General features: G+C 33.7%; 3 protein-coding genes across 3 annotated transcripts; 2 read left to right on the top strand and 1 right to left on the bottom strand.

Annotated features, from left to right (window-relative positions):
- Window positions 1–1,776: 1,776 nt before the first annotated feature.
- Window positions 1,777–8,718, bottom strand: LOC119634489 (sodium/potassium/calcium exchanger 5-like). Its single transcript, XM_038028705.1, has 7 exons — window positions 8,685–8,718; window positions 3,085–3,173; window positions 2,822–3,011; window positions 2,460–2,759; window positions 2,299–2,400; window positions 2,173–2,227; window positions 1,777–1,798 (listed from the first exon to the last, which is right to left on the bottom strand). Exons 2-7 carry the CDS (start codon window positions 3,109–3,111, stop codon window positions 1,777–1,779), a joined length of 696 nt encoding a protein of 231 aa, XP_037884633.1. The 5' UTR covers window positions 3,112–3,173; window positions 8,685–8,718.
- On the top strand, window positions 6,323–9,891 carry LOC119634478 (sodium/potassium/calcium exchanger 3-like). Its single transcript, XM_038028695.1, has 7 exons — window positions 6,323–6,359; window positions 6,420–6,632; window positions 6,699–6,886; window positions 6,974–7,160; window positions 7,219–7,527; window positions 7,580–7,681; window positions 7,760–9,891. Exons 1-7 carry the CDS (start codon window positions 6,323–6,325, stop codon window positions 8,095–8,097), a joined length of 1,374 nt encoding a protein of 457 aa, XP_037884623.1. The 3' UTR covers window positions 8,098–9,891.
- A 1,757-nt stretch (window positions 9,892–11,648) lies between these two features.
- LOC119641791 (sodium/potassium/calcium exchanger 4-like) lies at window positions 11,649–14,328 on the top strand. The gene is made up of 6 exons (XM_038040644.1): window positions 11,649–11,735; window positions 11,853–12,065; window positions 12,389–12,724; window positions 13,324–13,539; window positions 13,604–13,801; window positions 13,892–14,328. The coding sequence occupies exons 1-6, from the start codon at window positions 11,729–11,731 to the stop codon at window positions 14,326–14,328; spliced, it is 1,407 nt and encodes a 468-aa protein (XP_037896572.1). The 5' UTR covers window positions 11,649–11,728.
- The last annotated feature ends 4,000 nt before the right edge of the window (window positions 14,329–18,328 follow it).

The following is an 18,328-nucleotide window of genomic DNA, read 5'->3' as shown; positions in this document are numbered from 1 at the left end:
TGCAAGCATTTCATTGTCAATTATCTTCTCCTAGCATTAATCATCATTGTTACTGAATTCATTTAGATTTTTCAAGGGCGTTATATTTGCAACTTTGTCATGTTCGTATTCGATAAGTTCTTTGTCATCGCTCATCGTACTCGAATTTACTGTCTAGCTTTGTGCAAAAATCTTTCTCTAATTTTTATTTTATCACCCTTAGAGATTTTGTGATTTTCTTTACTTTTGATTTCCATGCGTATAAAATCCTTTAAAAATTTGTCACTTAATTTTTACACTTGTTCGAGTTTTCTGTGTTCTCTACATTGTATGGAATATCTCCACATAAACGTTTCCATAGGCAGCAGTTACAGTTATGTATTTGATCATTTCCATAAAGATACGATCCATACACTCCGAAAGATTCTTTTGGTGCAGAGTGTGGAGCGCAGTCATTTATCCACTGCCATGTTTCTTCAGTTACTTGCCAAGGAAATTAATGTCAGAATAAACATACATTAGGTACATTTTACAGCAAAAACTTGTTACTTGGCCCGTCCCAGTAGTCTTTTTATTATCAATTTTTTTTCCGCCACAATAATAATAAAAACAGATAAGAGAGTTATATACGGAGGGTACCGAATCTCGCATACTCACCGCTATGCTTTTCTCATTATACTTTTCAAGTTCTTTTATTTGATCGCTAATATTATTAAGAAAAAGCTAATCGCGGTGTCTACCATATAAAAAGTAAAAGTAACCCATTTTTTAGGCAGATAATAATATCTTTATTTAAGGAGTGTACAAAATGGTTGTAAGCTTTCGGTCTTGTTTGGCTTATTATAAATAACCATAAAACCAAAAAACTGCAAAAGACAGAATTTAATCATTTGTAACTTTTTGTGGCCATGGCAGATGTTTTTTATCTTTGCACGAAGGAGTAGAGTGCTTCTTAAAGTAAATGTGGAAACTTTCAGCCTTCTAAGTTTTATAATTTCCAAGAAACGAACAAAAATCCAAAAATTGTTGTTTTAAAAAAACCGAGTTGCGTTTAGTTTTCGCTTCGACGGATCTAGCCTATTTTCAACACCAACCCGCGTGCAGAAATTTCCAATGTTTCTACCAAATTTGAAGTCTATATCTTAATTATTGCGACGAGGGGAGTACCAACAACACACATCGCACAGATACTTAGACGGACAGACATTGCTTAGTCAACTCAGAATTTCACGCTGATTAAGAATATATATACTTTGTTGGATCCCTGAAGTTTTCTTTTGGGTGTTACATACATTATGGAAAAAAACAAAATGGGTATGCCGCCATCTTACAGTGGTGGGTGTGAGGGTAGGCATTGAGGAGCGCAGCCGTAGTAAGAAAAAACGCTTTAAGAAACTAAGCTCATAGGTAGCTTACCGTGTCACCAAAGCGATCCATTTAATAGTAGGCCGGGATTTTTTCCTGTTTTAGCACGAGCATAAATGAATAAATAATATTATGTATTACAACATACACAGTATTAGGTTCGCTTTATTAGTGACTCCCCGCGAACTGCTACGTTGTGCGCTCTAATTATTCATGTTTTGTTAACTGTAGTCAGAACATCTTGCGTTTGTTATCAGTTGTCCTCTTTTTGAACTTTACTATTTATTACTTATCCTACTACAGTATAGCAGTCATTTTTATCCACTTATTCTTATCAAAAACATCACAATCATTGCCCGTTTTTCGGTACACACACATTAACTTATACCAGCAGTACATATCAGCAAAATTTAATTCTTTTTATTCAACATTTTACAGAGCTATTACAAATGCCCTATTGTTTAAAAAATTTTTCTAATTCAAAAATTTTTGATGACAATAATTACTCTCTATTTTGTTATAAAATAAATAAATTCTCTTTACTCCCACCCAAGTGTGCATTTGGGCAATGAAATGGGAGAAAACATATTGATGTCAATAGTTGCAATAATTATAACGTAAGAACAGTACCAAAAAAAGCAGATAATACCAAGCGTAGTAGTCAAGTAAAAACGCGAACCCATAAGCGAAATATAAAAAATGAAGGTGGACAAAAATACAACGGCGGTATTCACATAAAGTGCTTCTGAAATAAAAGTGACAAAATTGGTCCTCCCTAGATGCATAGCTACTGTGCTCTTAAGTAACCAAGGGAAAGATAAGACAAACGTAACGTCTATCGTGTTAGAGGCAATCGCACTGCAAAGTGCCATCGAACCAAAACCTATGGCGTTGAAAGAAAGGGCGAAATGGTTGATAACGAAATAATTTATACTAATGTAATCAGTTTCATACCTTTTTTTACAACAGTGCGACAAAATAAAAGTTCTGGTACGCTTACAGCAGCAGCTAATAAAGTCATATTCATTATAACATCCGGTATATCTAAATGAAAGCCTATATGAAGCACACTATATTAAAGGCAATCACAGGTTACAGTATCCCAATCCACTCACCGATTACGGTAGCCGTCCAAGTGATTACATACATTAAAGTTACAATCCATATCACGAACATAATGAACGATAACAATGACAATCTACGTGTGAGCCGTCTTTTGCAATTTGGTATAGTGAAAAAGAAAGCCAAATGAAATGGATATGTTAGGATCCAGTTAAATTTTACATATAATTTGCCTGTTGGCCACTTAAAGAAATTAAACGGCGAGTCAGTTTCATATTCTCTTATTTTCCCTTCGTCCTCAATAACGGTAGCTTCTACTCGAAAGCATTTGCAAGCACATTCGCGATCCGTCCCTAAAATCAAATAACGTTCCAAATTTCATTGTAGTTTCTGATAATTCTGCAAAATTACATACTGCGACAGCGGTTTACTGCCACACGGTTGAGAAACAAAAGCCAAACTAAATACATTATAAAAATTATAAGTAGTGTTAAGGCTTCCATCCACTCGATCGTTCCACTAAGAAGGAATCCAGTCAGCATTCCCACTGAGAATGAATACAATAGAATTTCGCGCGTAATAGGCCACCAATCCATTGCTATACCCTTAAAACAGGAGATATATGGCAAAAATTAAATGATAAACTTGTAATGAACTGATAGAAATTGTCTTACGAACCATTGGCCCTGACAAAAAGCCACACATCGCCGGTATTGCTAAAATATTGAATACTGATGACCCGATTATGGTTCCAATGCCTAAATCACCTTCGGTAAAAAGGGTAGCATAGAGATTTATAAAAATTTCGGGTGCTGAAGAAGCGCCTGCTATTAAGATAGCTCCACTGACATCGCGCGTAAAACCGAAAGCTAGGACATACTACCAGAGTTTGAAAGACGTTTACACATCAACTGTAAAATAAAAAATTTAACATACTACTGGAGATGCGTTCCACCGCAGGAAAACCGTATTCACTAATGAGCTCAGCGATACCTAAGACACAATATAAGCCTAAAATAAGACATAAGGCAATTAAATCGTAACGGGGCGGTTCTTCTGTAAACAATTTTGGATAATCATCGATAGCACGTAGTGAACAATTTAGTTGGATCTTTTGTACTTTTCGGGTACTAATAACTGCAAGAAGACAACATTAATACGAAATGCTTTTTTACCCATTTTCGTCTTAGAAGCACACATAATTTACTTTTCGAAACATTTCGCATACGCATGAATACTTCCATTCTGTAATTTTTATAGTTTATTTATGATCGACTTCACCAGCGAAAGCGCAACTGAAGAAAAAAGGCGCAGGAAAATCGTTACAGAAATATCCGATTTTCAACTAATTCGCAAACGTCTTATTTTAAAAATGTTTATTGAATTACTAAACTCTTGTTACTAATGTAATTATCTGCGAATTCCCAGGGAAAAAAAATTTTGTAATATTTTTTGTGAAAAAATTTTGTAATATTTTTTGTGAAAAAATGAACACAATATTCCTCCGTATCAATTATCCAGTGATGACCTCGCTGTTACCTAAATTCATATAAAAAGAAGACCTGTGCGAAAGAGAAGATGAAAAGCGGACATTTAATAAGGTGGCCAAACCTCTCCAGATATTATATTACCCTTTTTAGGGCACGTACTTCCTGTACCCTTTTTTTTTTTTTTTTCTGCCGTTTTCTAGTTAGATTAAATACAATATATGATTAGCAAAGAATATTTAAATTTTCTTCATCGGCCGGCTGACAGTCAACCTGTAAAGAAAATTTTGTTTCTCATGTCTCTTCGTTCTCTACCAAAATTCTGAATCCTAAATAGAAATCACAATATTGAAACTTCAATCTCAATTTGCATTATAATAATATTATGAAAACTACATGCAGGTCCAGGGTATTTCAAAGATTTTTTTTAGGATGGAAGACGAGATTAATAATATTTGACGAGGTTCTTAAACATATTCTTAAGCAATTATTTTTGAAAGATATTAAACAGTGACAACACTGAAGCTATCCACGAGTGTTTTGCTTAATTTAAGGAGCTCTGCGGTAAGCGATATAAGAGCTGCAACTTTAAATTACGAAAAGAATATACCTACTTATAGCTGGAAAAGTACAAAGGAGATTTTTAAGACATTGATTGTTGCTCGATTGGCGGAGTATTTGAATGAAAAACTTTATATTGCACCCAAAAAAGCCAGCCTTAAGATAAAGTGTAAAAAATAGACATATCAAAATTCCTGAATGTTTTATTATGTTTTTCCATTGGTCTTTATTCCCAAAATCAAAAGGCGAACATTGTATATTCAAATATTCTTCCTTATTTTCCCTTATCGACAATTTTTTGATAGAAAGAGCCGCTTTTGCTGCATTTTCCCAAACAATTGCACAATTTATATAGGATACGGAAAGCAAATGTACAGTTCTATAGTTGAACTCGCAATCAATTGCAAAACAGCGGTCGTACACTCTTAATATTTACCAAAAGCATTGAAAGTTTTAAAATCACTCTCAGCCCCACATCTGATAAACAAACGCATTGTTACGACAATGCCATATTTGATGATTTGGGTTTTCATGAAAATTAAGCGATTTTCTAAGAAACCAAATAATAAAGATAGAGAAAACCCAAGTACACATTCATGGCGCGTTACCTGTGTCATGCAGTGGATGACTGGCGAAAAGGCCAAAAACAATTGGCAGAAAATGTAGCGGGAAAATGGATTAACGGTTTAAATATATCGCGATTAATTTAGGTAGTGGTAACTTGCTTATAAAAGGGTACATAAGCACGATATTTGCGAAAGGTAAAGTGTGTCGTGAGAGTCGAGCCAAGATAGTTGAATTGCAATATTCGAACGGATACGACCAGGACGAAAACTAAAAATATAAGTTCCTGTAAATAATTCGTAAATAGATTCCCTAAGGACTGTAATAAAAACTATACTAAAAATCATAATTCAGCGGTACAAACTTAATCGCAAAGGGAGTTGTATAAAAGCGTAAAAATCGAGAAAGACAAGCTTACGTTGCGGTATATTTGCTTGGGATTGTTTTTAAATGAACGTAAATACGTTTGTTAATCGATTCCTCATGCTAAACAAGAAGCAAGTCAGTAGGGTGTAACTTTTCAACAGGGATTCTTTTGACACACGCACCCTTCTCGCAGTACTTGGCGTAAAGTCCGAAATTCTGAAGAAATAATTTCCAATAGGTAACAAATTATTCCCGCATATTTTAGAAGATTCAAAACATCGGCTTAGCTAAAAAAAAGCTTTTCGATGTAAAATCGCTATGGTAACACCCCTTGACGCTCATCGTAGATGTTTTTGCTAAATGTGCACATATCGCGTTTTAGACAAATTTAAGCTCGCCCTCTGTACTTCATAATTTTTACATTATAGTTGACAAGTTGTCAGTCGTTTACTTCCGTATTAAAATTGAATCTGCGAATACTTTTGCCAATTTCAATTAAATAAGAAATTCTCACAACAGTGGAGTAGCTGGATATAACAAATATGAATCTGATGCTGAGCGAGCATATATGTTCTTTATGGAGCGCCCGATGCGCATTTCATCGCAACTGCTTTGCACAGTGAATTACGTAATGTTAAGCGTGCAAAGTTTCTATGCATTGTCAACAGACTGGATTCAAAGCGAACGTTTTTACTCTGTATTAGATGTGAGTAATATCTCTATGCTGTGGCGTTAAAGTACGGCGTTTTGAAAAATTTTTCTGTTGTACAAGCTTTTGTAAGCAATTTTTTGATCTAATTTGTAGTAGAACTTTTTGAAAGGCAAGAGCAAAAAGAAACAAATAACGAAAAAGTTTTATTAGAAAATTATTTTAGTACCGAAAGAAATTAAAGAGGCTGTTTATATATTTGACGCAAATATTGTGTTTAGGAAACGCAATGGCTCTTATTTCAGGGAAAGCCATCGTTACAAAAAGTAAGGTAGAGATTCGATAATACTAACATAGCAGAAATAGTTACAGAAAATCTTTCATAGTTCAGCCATTTGCGGCCTGGTCTGGACAGTTGAAAAAAGGTGACGACAATTGCACGATGTTAGGTATTGAGGAATACCCAAACTGGTTTACAGCTCCTCCACCACGTTGGGATTTCATAGTTATTTGCTCTTTGGCTAGCGCTTATTTGTTCCTGGGTTTGGCAGTTGTGTGTGACGGGTTTTGTGTGCCGGCTGTGGAAAAATTAAGAACCCGTACGAAGCTTCCGTTGTTATAATACATGTGTTCTATATGTAAAAACTTTTTTCTTTACATTTAAGAGTGGCATATGTCTTATGACGTAGCGGGCGCCACATTGATGGCGGGTGCCACTTCCGCTCCCGAGTTTTTTATACATCTTTACGCAACAATTATAACAGAGAGTGATATGGGCATAGGCACCATAGTAGGGTCGGCGGTATTTAATGGTTTAGCGATAACTGGAGTGTGTGGTTTAATAGCAGGGTCGGTACGTATAGTATGGTATTGTTTATATTCGCTTTCCCTTTTACAATTCAAGAAAATTTCTTTTAATCACTCTGTGGTTAATTGGTAGGGTATCCAATTAGATTGGTGGCCCGTTTCTCGCGATCTCCTGTGGTATACAGCTGCGGTTGCTGCATTAACCATTTTTATATATGATGGACGTATTCAGTGGTGGGAGGCAACGACGTTGATTGCATTATTCCTGGTAAATACGATCAGTTTATTTTTGGATCGGAAGTTACAAAAAGCTTTTCGGAGTACGTAAAATGAATTTTGTGCACAGAAAATTTTTAATTATGTAGAAGTCGATTACAGAACCAAGCCGAGAATGTATATGCCCTTGTTTTAGACCGAAAGGAGAAGTTTTTGATTTGTTAGACCATGAGACGGATGAAGATGAGGACAAGGAACCACCATTCGATTTTTGCCGATGGCCTGCAGAAGGAGGTTGTTGTAGTGTATTTCTTTGGATTTTGTCGTATCCATGGGAATGCGTGCTTTTCCTCACTATACCAAACTGCAAACGGAGGCTAACTCGTCGATGTGCTCTATTCAGTTTCTTCTTTTCGATTGGCTGGATTGCCATTTTAACTTATTTACTTTCCTGGATGATAACCGTAATTGGTAAGTAAGATTTTTATAGGCTGAAAGTAATTAAAATACCCTGCTCAACTAGGCTTTAACATATTTGTGCCTGACTCTGTAATGGGAATCACATTTTTAGCAGCAGGTACTAGCATACCAGAAATGATATCCAGCTACATCGTTGCGAGAAAAGGTATAAAATTTGTTTTTTTGTAGCTAATACAAAATTGCCATTTTTTCTATCATTCCTTCTCTCCTTGTTGAACTTTAGGTTACGGTTCTATGGCAGTTTGCAATGCAATCGGGTCTAATTCCGTGGACATATTATTTTGTTTAGCTGTACCTTGGCTTATAAGATCACTCATGAATTATCCCAAAGTGAATTTCGTTTCTTTTAATTCAAAAGCGTTGTATCAATCTACCGCAATCCTTTTTTTTTTCATAATGGTTTTGTATATAACGTTTATGATTAACCGATTTCGTCTAAACGTAAGCCTTGGGGTTTTCTGCATGAGTATGTTTATTTGCTACGTTGTGTTCGCGTCGCTCATTGAATTGAACATATTTTTCGAAGTTAATTTACCGAATTGCCCGCTCTCCTATCAGTAAATTGTAACTAAGGCGGCGTAAATTTATATGCGGGCACTTTTTAGTCAGTGGTTAATAATCATCTAGATATATACTGGGTTTTTTTGTAACGTGAAAAACTTTTCTAGTTTGGCCTGTCCGGTGGACATTGCAGTATTTAAATCTTTCTTAGAGTTTCTTTTTTGTCTGATGAGTGAATGAGATGTGGAGAAATGAAGGTTATGGATCGGAAATGAACAAAACGATAATATTTAATTATTTACTTCCAAATCTGTAATCAAGTCGCAATTAAAATTAAGATGCAGGTTATTTTGTTATTAAAATGAAATTCTATGTACATTAAACACCATTAAAATTGAAGTCAGAAAAATAATTTAATACACGTATTCATCAAATGAAGCAAATTAAAAAGTTGTGGGTGAAATAAACTCATAACGGATTGAAGACCAAAGAAATAGACAAAATTGTCAACATCTCAACTTAACATCAAATACTTCATACGAAAAATTAAACAGAAAATCACTGGCGTCGATATGCGCGCGTTTATCATGTGAAAGTGGCGTGAATAGCAAGCGAATCCTTTGAATTAAGAAAAGATGTCTACTTACTTTCAGCATCCTATGGAAAGTTTAGTACTTTCTGTGCTGCGTATTTTATACTATTAGCTTGTAACTACTATAGGTGTTCAAATAATGTAATAATTCAAGTTTGAAGATTGAAAGAAGCACATAGTTTCCATACGATTTTCCGTTCTCCTTTTAATTTCACAAATACACATCAGAAGTCTCATAAGTATCGTCTATTCTTCTGTGTATGTCTGTTTGCCTGGCTGTTTTTGCAGAGTTTATAAAAACATTTAGCAGTGAAGAGATACACAGCAACCATTCTTAATACTCTAAAAAAATCAGAAAAAATTATATGCGATAAATTTTTAATGTATAAATAAAAAAATAAACATCAATTTTTATTGTAGCGTTACGAACTATACTATGTAAACGTACTGGGTGCTTGGATGTATTGTGATCATTCATTCAGTTGGAAAAGGCATTTATTGAGAAAAATTGGTTCAATCAAAATATTTTCAATCCTTTTCTACAATTTTCTCCATCTTTCTGCCATTATGGCCATACCATGACGAAAGAACGATTTGAGATTGGTAGGGGCCCAATCATCGGCCTATTTTCGCTCTTTTCCGGCGCTTCGAAACCACGTGCCAACTAAGCCATGCTACCTCGATCTGAACAAGTAGTATTCAAAAATGCTATCTTCGGCGAGCACGCTGGCTGCCGCAGAACTTCCCATTCAAGCTGCAACGGTGTGTGGTTGACAACTCTTGCAACGTGTGGCCGGGCGTTGTCACGCGAAACTTTGCGTCTATTAACCGCTATTGGCGTCATTTTTGGCAACAATATATCGTCCAATTTGATCAATTGATCTCGGTAGACATCTCCAGTAATAGTTTCAATCAGTTTTCAGTTTTGTCAACTCCTATTACACATACGCAACAAAATTTTATGAGCATAAATATTCGATGTCGATATGGAAGGGTCTCCTGAACTAATTCATGCCATTTTCAGTCAATTTCTATGGTAAAAATTTTCGTCTTTTTGAATTTTTCCCATAACATGTAAATGTCTAGAAGCAGGTGAATTATCAGATGTTAAACTGTTTGAAAGTTTTCGAAGAATTTGAGCTAGATTTTCATTCAATAAGTCTTGCAATTCATTGTCTTCGAACTTTTTTGGTCTTCCAGGGCGTTCTTTACATTCTTTACGTTTGACATCAAAATCAGCAGTTTGGAACCGTTGAAACCAAAAAGGACAATTCGGATACGATAGAAGTGCTTTACAAACAACAAGAGTAACGAATGCTGCAAATGCAATTTTGAGCGTTCCATGATTAGCGTTTATAAGCACTGACTATCTCAATACTAAATGGAAACTTTTTTTTTTATACAGAAAGCTAAAAATCATAGAATTTAATCGCTATGCACTAATTTATAAAATAAAGAACAATTCTAAGTTAGGCTTAAGGGATAATTTTAAATATTTTATTGATTTATTTAATTGTTCTACAACATTATTTTTTGAATTAATAAAAAATTGGTTTGTATTTCTTGATATGAAAATTTTTATTGAAATTTATTGAAGTATTTCGCGAATATAACATTTAGCATTCTTCAATGTGGAATAAACTATAAAGCTAAGACAAGCTGTACTTGTTACATTCATACCTGCTTGTTATTATTTTTCGTACAAACACACTTATATACCTTTGAGGGAAGGCGACGTCATATCAAGAAACTATTAACAGAGTTATTGTTTATACAAATTAGAGAATGAAAGAGCAAACGGTCAAAGAGCTGCTAATTAACAGCGTTACTACTGCCATCGGCAATAGAAACAGAAAAAGTTCGTAATGGTCTCTTAGTTTGAATTTTAAAATAAATGTTGAACCATCTTGTCATCTCCTTGTCTTTAATTATATTTATTATTGCTGAATTAGCCTGAAAACAAAATTTAATATTATTTTCATGCATTACATTCGCGAAAATAAACAATCTCGTCGCGAATGAAACTTCAGCGCTCATATCCATGAAAACATCAAAATTATAGTGGCATGTGTGCACGCACACTGATAAACCGAAGGAACTGAAGGACTGACTTAGTTGCTACTTCAATTGCATCAGATCAGCCTTCTTCAAATCGATTTTCGAATTCACAGTACTGAAGTTATTTTAGTGCGGTAATAGCCGAAGCAACTTCTTGAACGAAAACTTGGCTAATATCAACATAATATATTTGCAAAGGTTGGTTCCCATGAAAATGACGCACATTATTATATTGCTTGAGCGAAAGTGTATTGATTTTGCTATCTATCTATATTATTTTGGAAAAACATATTTAATTTTTGGGTTTACCATCACTTGACGGCAATTTTATGAATTTTGTAATACCCCATCGCAGTTAGAGTCACTCTTTAGTTCATTCAACACGAGTTATTTTGATTTTGCTTCTCTCCATCCCTGTTCTAGACAAGAATATGAAATGAAATAATAATTTTTTTTTTTGTTATTTAAAAATAATAAAAAAGAAAGTTATTACATAGAAAATAACAAAAAAAACCAGATAATTCCGCTAAAAATTAATAATAAAATTGATTGAAAACTTTCCACGCTGTTGAAGTAACCTTATCTGTTATTCACTTTAACGATCTCGAATAAGTACGCCTGCCCGCATGCATAGATAGATTCTTGAATTACATTCGATTCCATAAAATACGAAATTTTCTGTTTTGAAAAATAATCTTGCAATGATCGCTCAACATTGAAACGAAGCAATGATAACCCAATCAGAGTCTTATTTACAAAAATAACGTACGCGCGTACCGTCTCTTTTGATTTTATTTTTGCTGTTGGGCTCTTTTTCTTCCACGCTCTGGCTGTTAAGGTTTTTAATTAATTCGCCATTAAAACGACAACAAGATGTCAATTCAAATAAAATTTTACTTATACAAAGAACGACTTGAAAAATTTAAACTAAATTTTTGGTCAACGGTTTTATTGTGTATTATTATTTTGGTATTTTTGGGCCAATTGTTATTAACATTGTTGCGTAATAGCAAACAAGATCGAAATAACGGTGAAAACGCAATGCCTGGTAAATAAAGTATAAACTTTTGATTAAGTTATAATAAAAGCTTCTTAAAATCTTTTTCTAAAAAATTTTGTGCTTTCGGGTGTTAAGTTTTCTTTTATATGTACATTTTACTTATAGTTCACTTGCAACGCAATCTTTTAACTAAAGATGTAAAGGCAAATCAGTGTACAATGGCAGCCATTCTACAATTTCCTGACGACGGCTTGAGTCGCGCGCAAAGATTGCACGGTTGGATTATTGTACATATAATTTTGACAGTCTACGGTTTTTGGATTTTGGCTGTCGTATGCGATGATTACTTGATACCATGTATTCAACAGATTTGTAAAGGCAAGCTTACGCAACGAACAATATATATATATATGCATATATATGTATATATGTATATGTATATATATATGCATATGTGTATGAAGTATCAGCAAACATTTTTTCTTTCTTTCTTTTACAAACCAGAAAGTATATATGTTTTTTTTTAAACCTAATTGATTATTGGCAATTGGTCAAACATATTTCAAGCGCTTTTTTAATGATAATAATAACAATATTGCTATAATAAAAAAATTACAACCACTTAACTGATTTCAAGTAAAACATAGAATTATTAAAATAAATAAAATCCGGACCTAACATAAATTTGTTAATTCATTTAGGTTTCACAATCGATCACGACATCATTGGGGCAACAATTATGGCAGCGGCTGTCTCTACACCAGAATTATTTATAAATTGTGTGGGAACGTTTGTCACGAAAGGAGACATCGGTGAAAGTACTGTGGTCGGTTCAGCTATATTCAATATGCTAGCAGTACCTGCTTGCTGTGGCCTATTTCTTGATAATTCCCTAAAACTCGACTGGTGGCCAATTACCAGAGATTGTTTCAGTTATATGATGGTTGTTTTAACATTGCTAGGTATTGTGGTGGATGGCCGTATTATGTGGTACGAGTCTTTGTGTTTGGTCATCGGGTACTTTGTGTATATGTTAGGTAAGTTATCTTTTTATCCATGTGGTTATTTTGACGACAAGCAAGCGAATAGCTTGTAACAGTAATACCAGATTAATGAAGAGCATATTTCTTAAGAATATTCATTTTTTCGGCCACATTTTATTAAAGAAAATCAAAACAAGGAATAATAATCCTTTTAAAGAAATCATTGATGTCGCGAAAACTTTTCTTTTTTGTTGATAGTTAACTATTTTGAACTATTTATAGTGACCATGATGCATATTTTTAGCAAATTCTAATGTGGTATTCGCTCTAATATGTTGTTCTTGTTGCTTTCTCATATATGCATACATCTTTATATATACGTGACCTCAACATATTAGTAAGCACGATCAATCACTCGCAAGATTTTCGCATAATATGTATTGCAACTCCTAGGTACATTTGATGGCACTTATTAACATAGCGAAAGTATAGCATACACATGAAGACAATAGCAGTAGGAACTTAGCGTAGCAAGAGCTGTATAACGTTATTTCACATTAATATATTAGAAGCTATCTATCTTCACATGCGTTATGTTGCTGATGTTGATATTTTTTTTATCGAACGTCCCCCATTTGAAACCTTTTTAATAGTTATGTATCACCACAAACGCGTCGCCTACAAGACGCGCCAGTTTATATTAGGCAATAGAAACCATCGTTATCAGCAAGTCACTGAATTCACTCCTTTAATATTGAAAGCGGATATGAAAGGACTGAATAACGGTTATTCGCATTATAGTCTAGCCTGCGAAGCACATTCCTGCCCGAATTTAACCGAATCGGGAAAAGATACACCTACTGAATTAGGTTAGTAGAAAAAAAATTCGGAAAATACTGTTTCAAATTAAAGGAGCTAACCAAATCCTTTTAGGTTCAGATGCCACGCACTGGTCATGTGATAAGCCTAATTGCTTAAAATATCTTATGAAATTGCCAATCATCTTTATACTCTCGTTAACTATACCAAAGTTCCATAAGCATCCTAGACTGAAGTATATTACATTTTTATTTTCCATCTTATGGATCGGAGGAATTTCGTATTTGATGGCTTTTACTATAACCATAATAGGTAAAAGCTTAAGTTTTTTATGCCATTCTGTCTCTTTCTTTATTTGTTATTCTATTTTGATATTTTGATCTTTTTTCTTGGTCTGTTTAGGAGACACCCTTGGTATACCCGATGGAGTTATGGGTTTAACAATTTTGGCTATTGGAATGACTATACCCGAGGCAGTTTCCAGTATATCCGTCATTAAGCAAGGTTACGGGGTAATGGGGTTAAGCAATTCGCTGGGTTCTAATACTTTCAGCATTCTCTTGAGCCTTGGTTTGCCCTGGCTTGTCAAATCAATTTTTTTACCAGAAATCTATTCGCAACATCTGGTCGTATTACGTTCAAGCGCTTTAATGTACAGCTGTTTTATTTTGTTAATTTCGATATTTATTTTGTATACAACTTTTTTATGTAATCGCTTCACGCTAAATAGTAGAACAGGATTCATTTGTCTATTTATGTATGCAATGGTAATAATTGCAGCGATATTATTAGAATTAAATATTTTCATTTCTGTTAATTTGCCTGCTTGTCGACATTAAAAGTTTATTCATTTTCAATTTTTAAAATACGTTTCTAAAAGCTTTTTATTGCAAAATAGTAATTTAATAAAATTTTTTCATTTAACTTCATGAAATTTTGAAAAACGCCCGAAGATCAAAGAAATTTCAGGGTTAAAATTTGTTCAATATAAGATTTTGTATCATTTTAACCATATCCCCCTGTTCTTATATCCTTTGGTCTTTGGGTTGTTGGAATTTTCATTTCGTAGAAATAAAGATTGGAGACGTAGAAATATAAATATATAAAATTTTAGTTGACAGTTGTGACATCAAAAAAGCCTACAAAAGAATTAAAATACTAGATCTAATATTAATATTGTTGTCAATAATTCCCAAGAACTTTAGCAGATTTTCTTTTCAACTTTCTATAACGAAATGATCTCGATGAGACACTGGGCGTGTCTGTCGTACATAAAAACTTTATGGTTAATGGAACGCTAAGCAAGCATAGTTTGCACCAAAACGGCTCGAAACTTTTTCGTTCTCTAATTTATTTTTTAAATCTCATTACGGAAGCGTAGGGATATAATGCTACAAAAGGGGCCCTGTTCTTTACGTAACGCGCCAAAATACGTTATGGATGTGCTTAATTAGTATCAAGCACTTTAAACAACAGACGAAACGCAGCTGATAACAAAAAATGCATTCTGCTATCACAGCTATTCTGCTGTTAAGTCGATGGAATAAATATCTCAAGCAACCGTTGCCTTTTAGGCGTTATAAAGAAATACGCCCAAAAATTAGTGTACATCTATTCGTCGGCGATGCGAATAAATTTTGCCAGTATTGGCCCTGCAACAAGGATTGTACTAATATATGGTATACGCTGTGTATCTCGAAATTTGTGAGCATTATGCGAATATATCTAAGAGTGAAAAGGGCCGGTGAACGTATACATGGATGTGGTTAAACGTTTATTTAGTATAAATCATTACTTGATTATTAGTCTCTGATGAATAGCACGACTGGATGTTATAACTGGTTCAATATTGGATACAACAGAGTGAAACAGTATTAAGTGCGAAAGGTTTATATTTCTTAATATGATGCTTAATAATGGTGAAGATACTTGGAAACTTTCTTTCATGGAATCTAATCCAATCATGATTGCCCTCGGCAGTTTACAAACGTAGCTTTCAGTGTTTAAAAAAAGACATGATTCAAAATTAATAAAAGGGAAAATGTAAAAGTAAATACACAAATCATAAATATTCGGTTGAAAAAGATAAAAAAAATATACAAATAAAAACGCTTTCGCTTAACGTTTAGAGTGAGCGGTTGTAACTTCTAGTAAGTTGTTAAGAGCATCAAGCAGAGGGTTTTTCGATTACTACTCTTATCATGTTCATCTCTTTGTGTAGTAATATCAACGCGTTTTCTACTCTATCGCTTTGCAGCGATTTCTCTTTTTTAGAAGAATGGAAGTGATATTAAATCGAAAGATGTCTAAATCTAAGCCTTCGATTTCAAAAGGGAGCAACGTGAAACATTTTCTTTCATCGACATGAAAGCGTACATACTTCATTCACCTAAATAATTTAAAGCTAATTTTTTTATATATGCCGAAATGGGTTTCCATTAAAATGGCATTGCCAGCAAATTTTTGACCATCGTTGTTTTAAAGAGATTCATCGTTACCAGCATTTAGGAAGGATTGCCAGTCTATCTATTATATATTTAGCATCTTATATTATCGGCCTTAAATCATGATATCCCGAATGATTACATTTTGTGGAGCTTGATTAACTTTTTCTTTTCAAGTCCATCACGAAATAGTTCAAATTTCTTATATTCATTTTCATGTGTTTGCACACTTGGCCAATCTTATCTGAATTGTCTGGCTGTCTCTTTATCTTACTAGCTCTCTTTCCGTTTACTTCAATTAAAAGGAATGACCAACCACATAGAAATACTCAAAAGCATAGCGTAACAAAATCGACAGCAGGACACGAAACGCACTTAATTTATTGTTTGCAATACGCGCGAGAACAAATAAGTTATAGTACCGTTAAAATAATTGCGTGTGTACCGCTACAAAATTAAAAATAATAAAAATATTTCAGTACCAACAAATTGATTTCGAAAAAAATTTTAATATATTAAAATAAATTTAAAGTAAGTTAAATTAAAAAACAAATTAAAGCTGTGTTGTATACGAATCCGAAATATTTTAGTGCCACAAATTGATTTCAAAGAAATATAAAGATATTACAATAAATTTGAAGTAAGTTTAATTAAAAACGAAAATAAAGCTGTGTTTTCCTCGTATACGAATCCAAAATAATTCATTTAGGTTGAATATATATATAAAAGCGTGATCTAATCTAGTTGTTATTATTTACTAGTCATGTGTAAATATTTCTTTTAAGTTCTTGTCATTTCAAAAATGTATCAATAGTAAACAGAGGGACGGAAACGATTAAATGAAAATCCATCAAACTCTCTGTGTGAACGTCCAGTGCTAAGTTGCCATTTATCCATGGCATCCGTCCAATTATGGAATCATTTACCGATGGACGTCAATTAATAGAATGTCGCTTGCTAATCTTTTGTATATCAATTAGTTAGTCTTTAATCTTTTTAATAAATAGCGAAGCAACAGTCTGTGTATTTCGTGTTGTATGAATCTCATTTAAGGAAGATATATTTTGAGAAAGTAAGAACAATATAGTCGGGTAAGATCGCCCCATTGAAATGTCCACCAAGCGCAAAAATGAACCTCACCACTGGACTGAAAATTCGATACGAAAAATCGTCATTCAAACGCTGTTGCTCGAGTCCCCCGTCAACGTATCTTCTGCGTATTGCTGCTTTAGTTGTTCAGGTCTAGTATTAACTGAACTTTATTAAGTTGCAGATGCAAATTCAAATGCAAGATAGGCTATCATGTGCGCAAATACTTTGCGCGCTGTGTAATGGATAAATCTGCACTTACTTGGATACTTTGGTTAACAGTACCAACATTTTCGATTGCGAGTACCTTTTGATGATGTGTAGACCTTGAAAAATCTATTACGGATCCGGTTCCTCCAAATTTCTTCACAGTTTTGTCTACTGTTGATGATGTGTAGACCTTGAAAAATCTATTACGGATCCGGTTCCTCCAAATTTCTTCACAGTTTTGTCTACTGTGCGCGATTATGCCGATCATAATCTCTGCTTGTGATTCACAAAATATGCCTGCAAGGTGTGTAATAAGTTTTCACTATTTTAAAAAGTTCAGCAGTCGTTAAACGCAAATATTATAACATCGCAAACATTACACTAAGCGTATGACACCGTGGATGATAGTTTTCTTTTCCGCATATTATTGAAACAAGGTTGCCAAAACGAAATCACCAAATGATAAGCCTATATTTTTAATATAATACCTTACGTATGCTTTTATTTGCTATTCATCGCTTATATTACTAAAGTGATTTTCTCATTTCTTCGATAAATCTAGTTTTTTGTGCACTGCCTGTGATAGACTTTCCACTATATTATTATACCTGATCTTTCGATATATCATGCAAAACGTGAGCATATGATTAGGATGTGCTTTGGCACATTAAAAGTTGTAACGATAATATAATAGTGACAGAGTCTATATAGCAACAAATACTTTGACCCAAGAGGAAGTCCGCACAGAAATCCGGAATAAAAATAATTTTTAAAATCATATCACGCATATCAAATAACAATGTAAGTCATCTTTAATAATCAATAGCAGAACTTTACTAGTTATTGTATAATTATAAATACGATCGTAATCTATTCATTTGAGGACAATAAGCGAATTAATTTAAATGACTTTTACAAGAAGAAAAGAAAAAGTTTACGCATCTATCTCTCTTTGATATATGAGATATGTGCAGGAAGGTTTTACTAAAAAGGAAAAATGATTGGTTTTTCAAAGAATGCGATCTATCCTGTGAATCCATTTTGCTAATACTCACGAAAATGAACTTGTTATTGTGGACGAAGATAAAAGTTCCAT

The sequence above is a fragment of the Glossina fuscipes genome, unplaced genomic scaffold (genome assembly GCF_014805625.2).
Source record: "Glossina fuscipes isolate IAEA_lab_2018 unplaced genomic scaffold, Yale_Gfus_2 0, whole genome shotgun sequence".
NCBI classification, from domain to species: Eukaryota; Metazoa; Arthropoda; class Insecta; order Diptera; family Glossinidae; genus Glossina; species Glossina fuscipes.
This window is presented reverse-complemented; position numbering and strand designations above follow the sequence as displayed.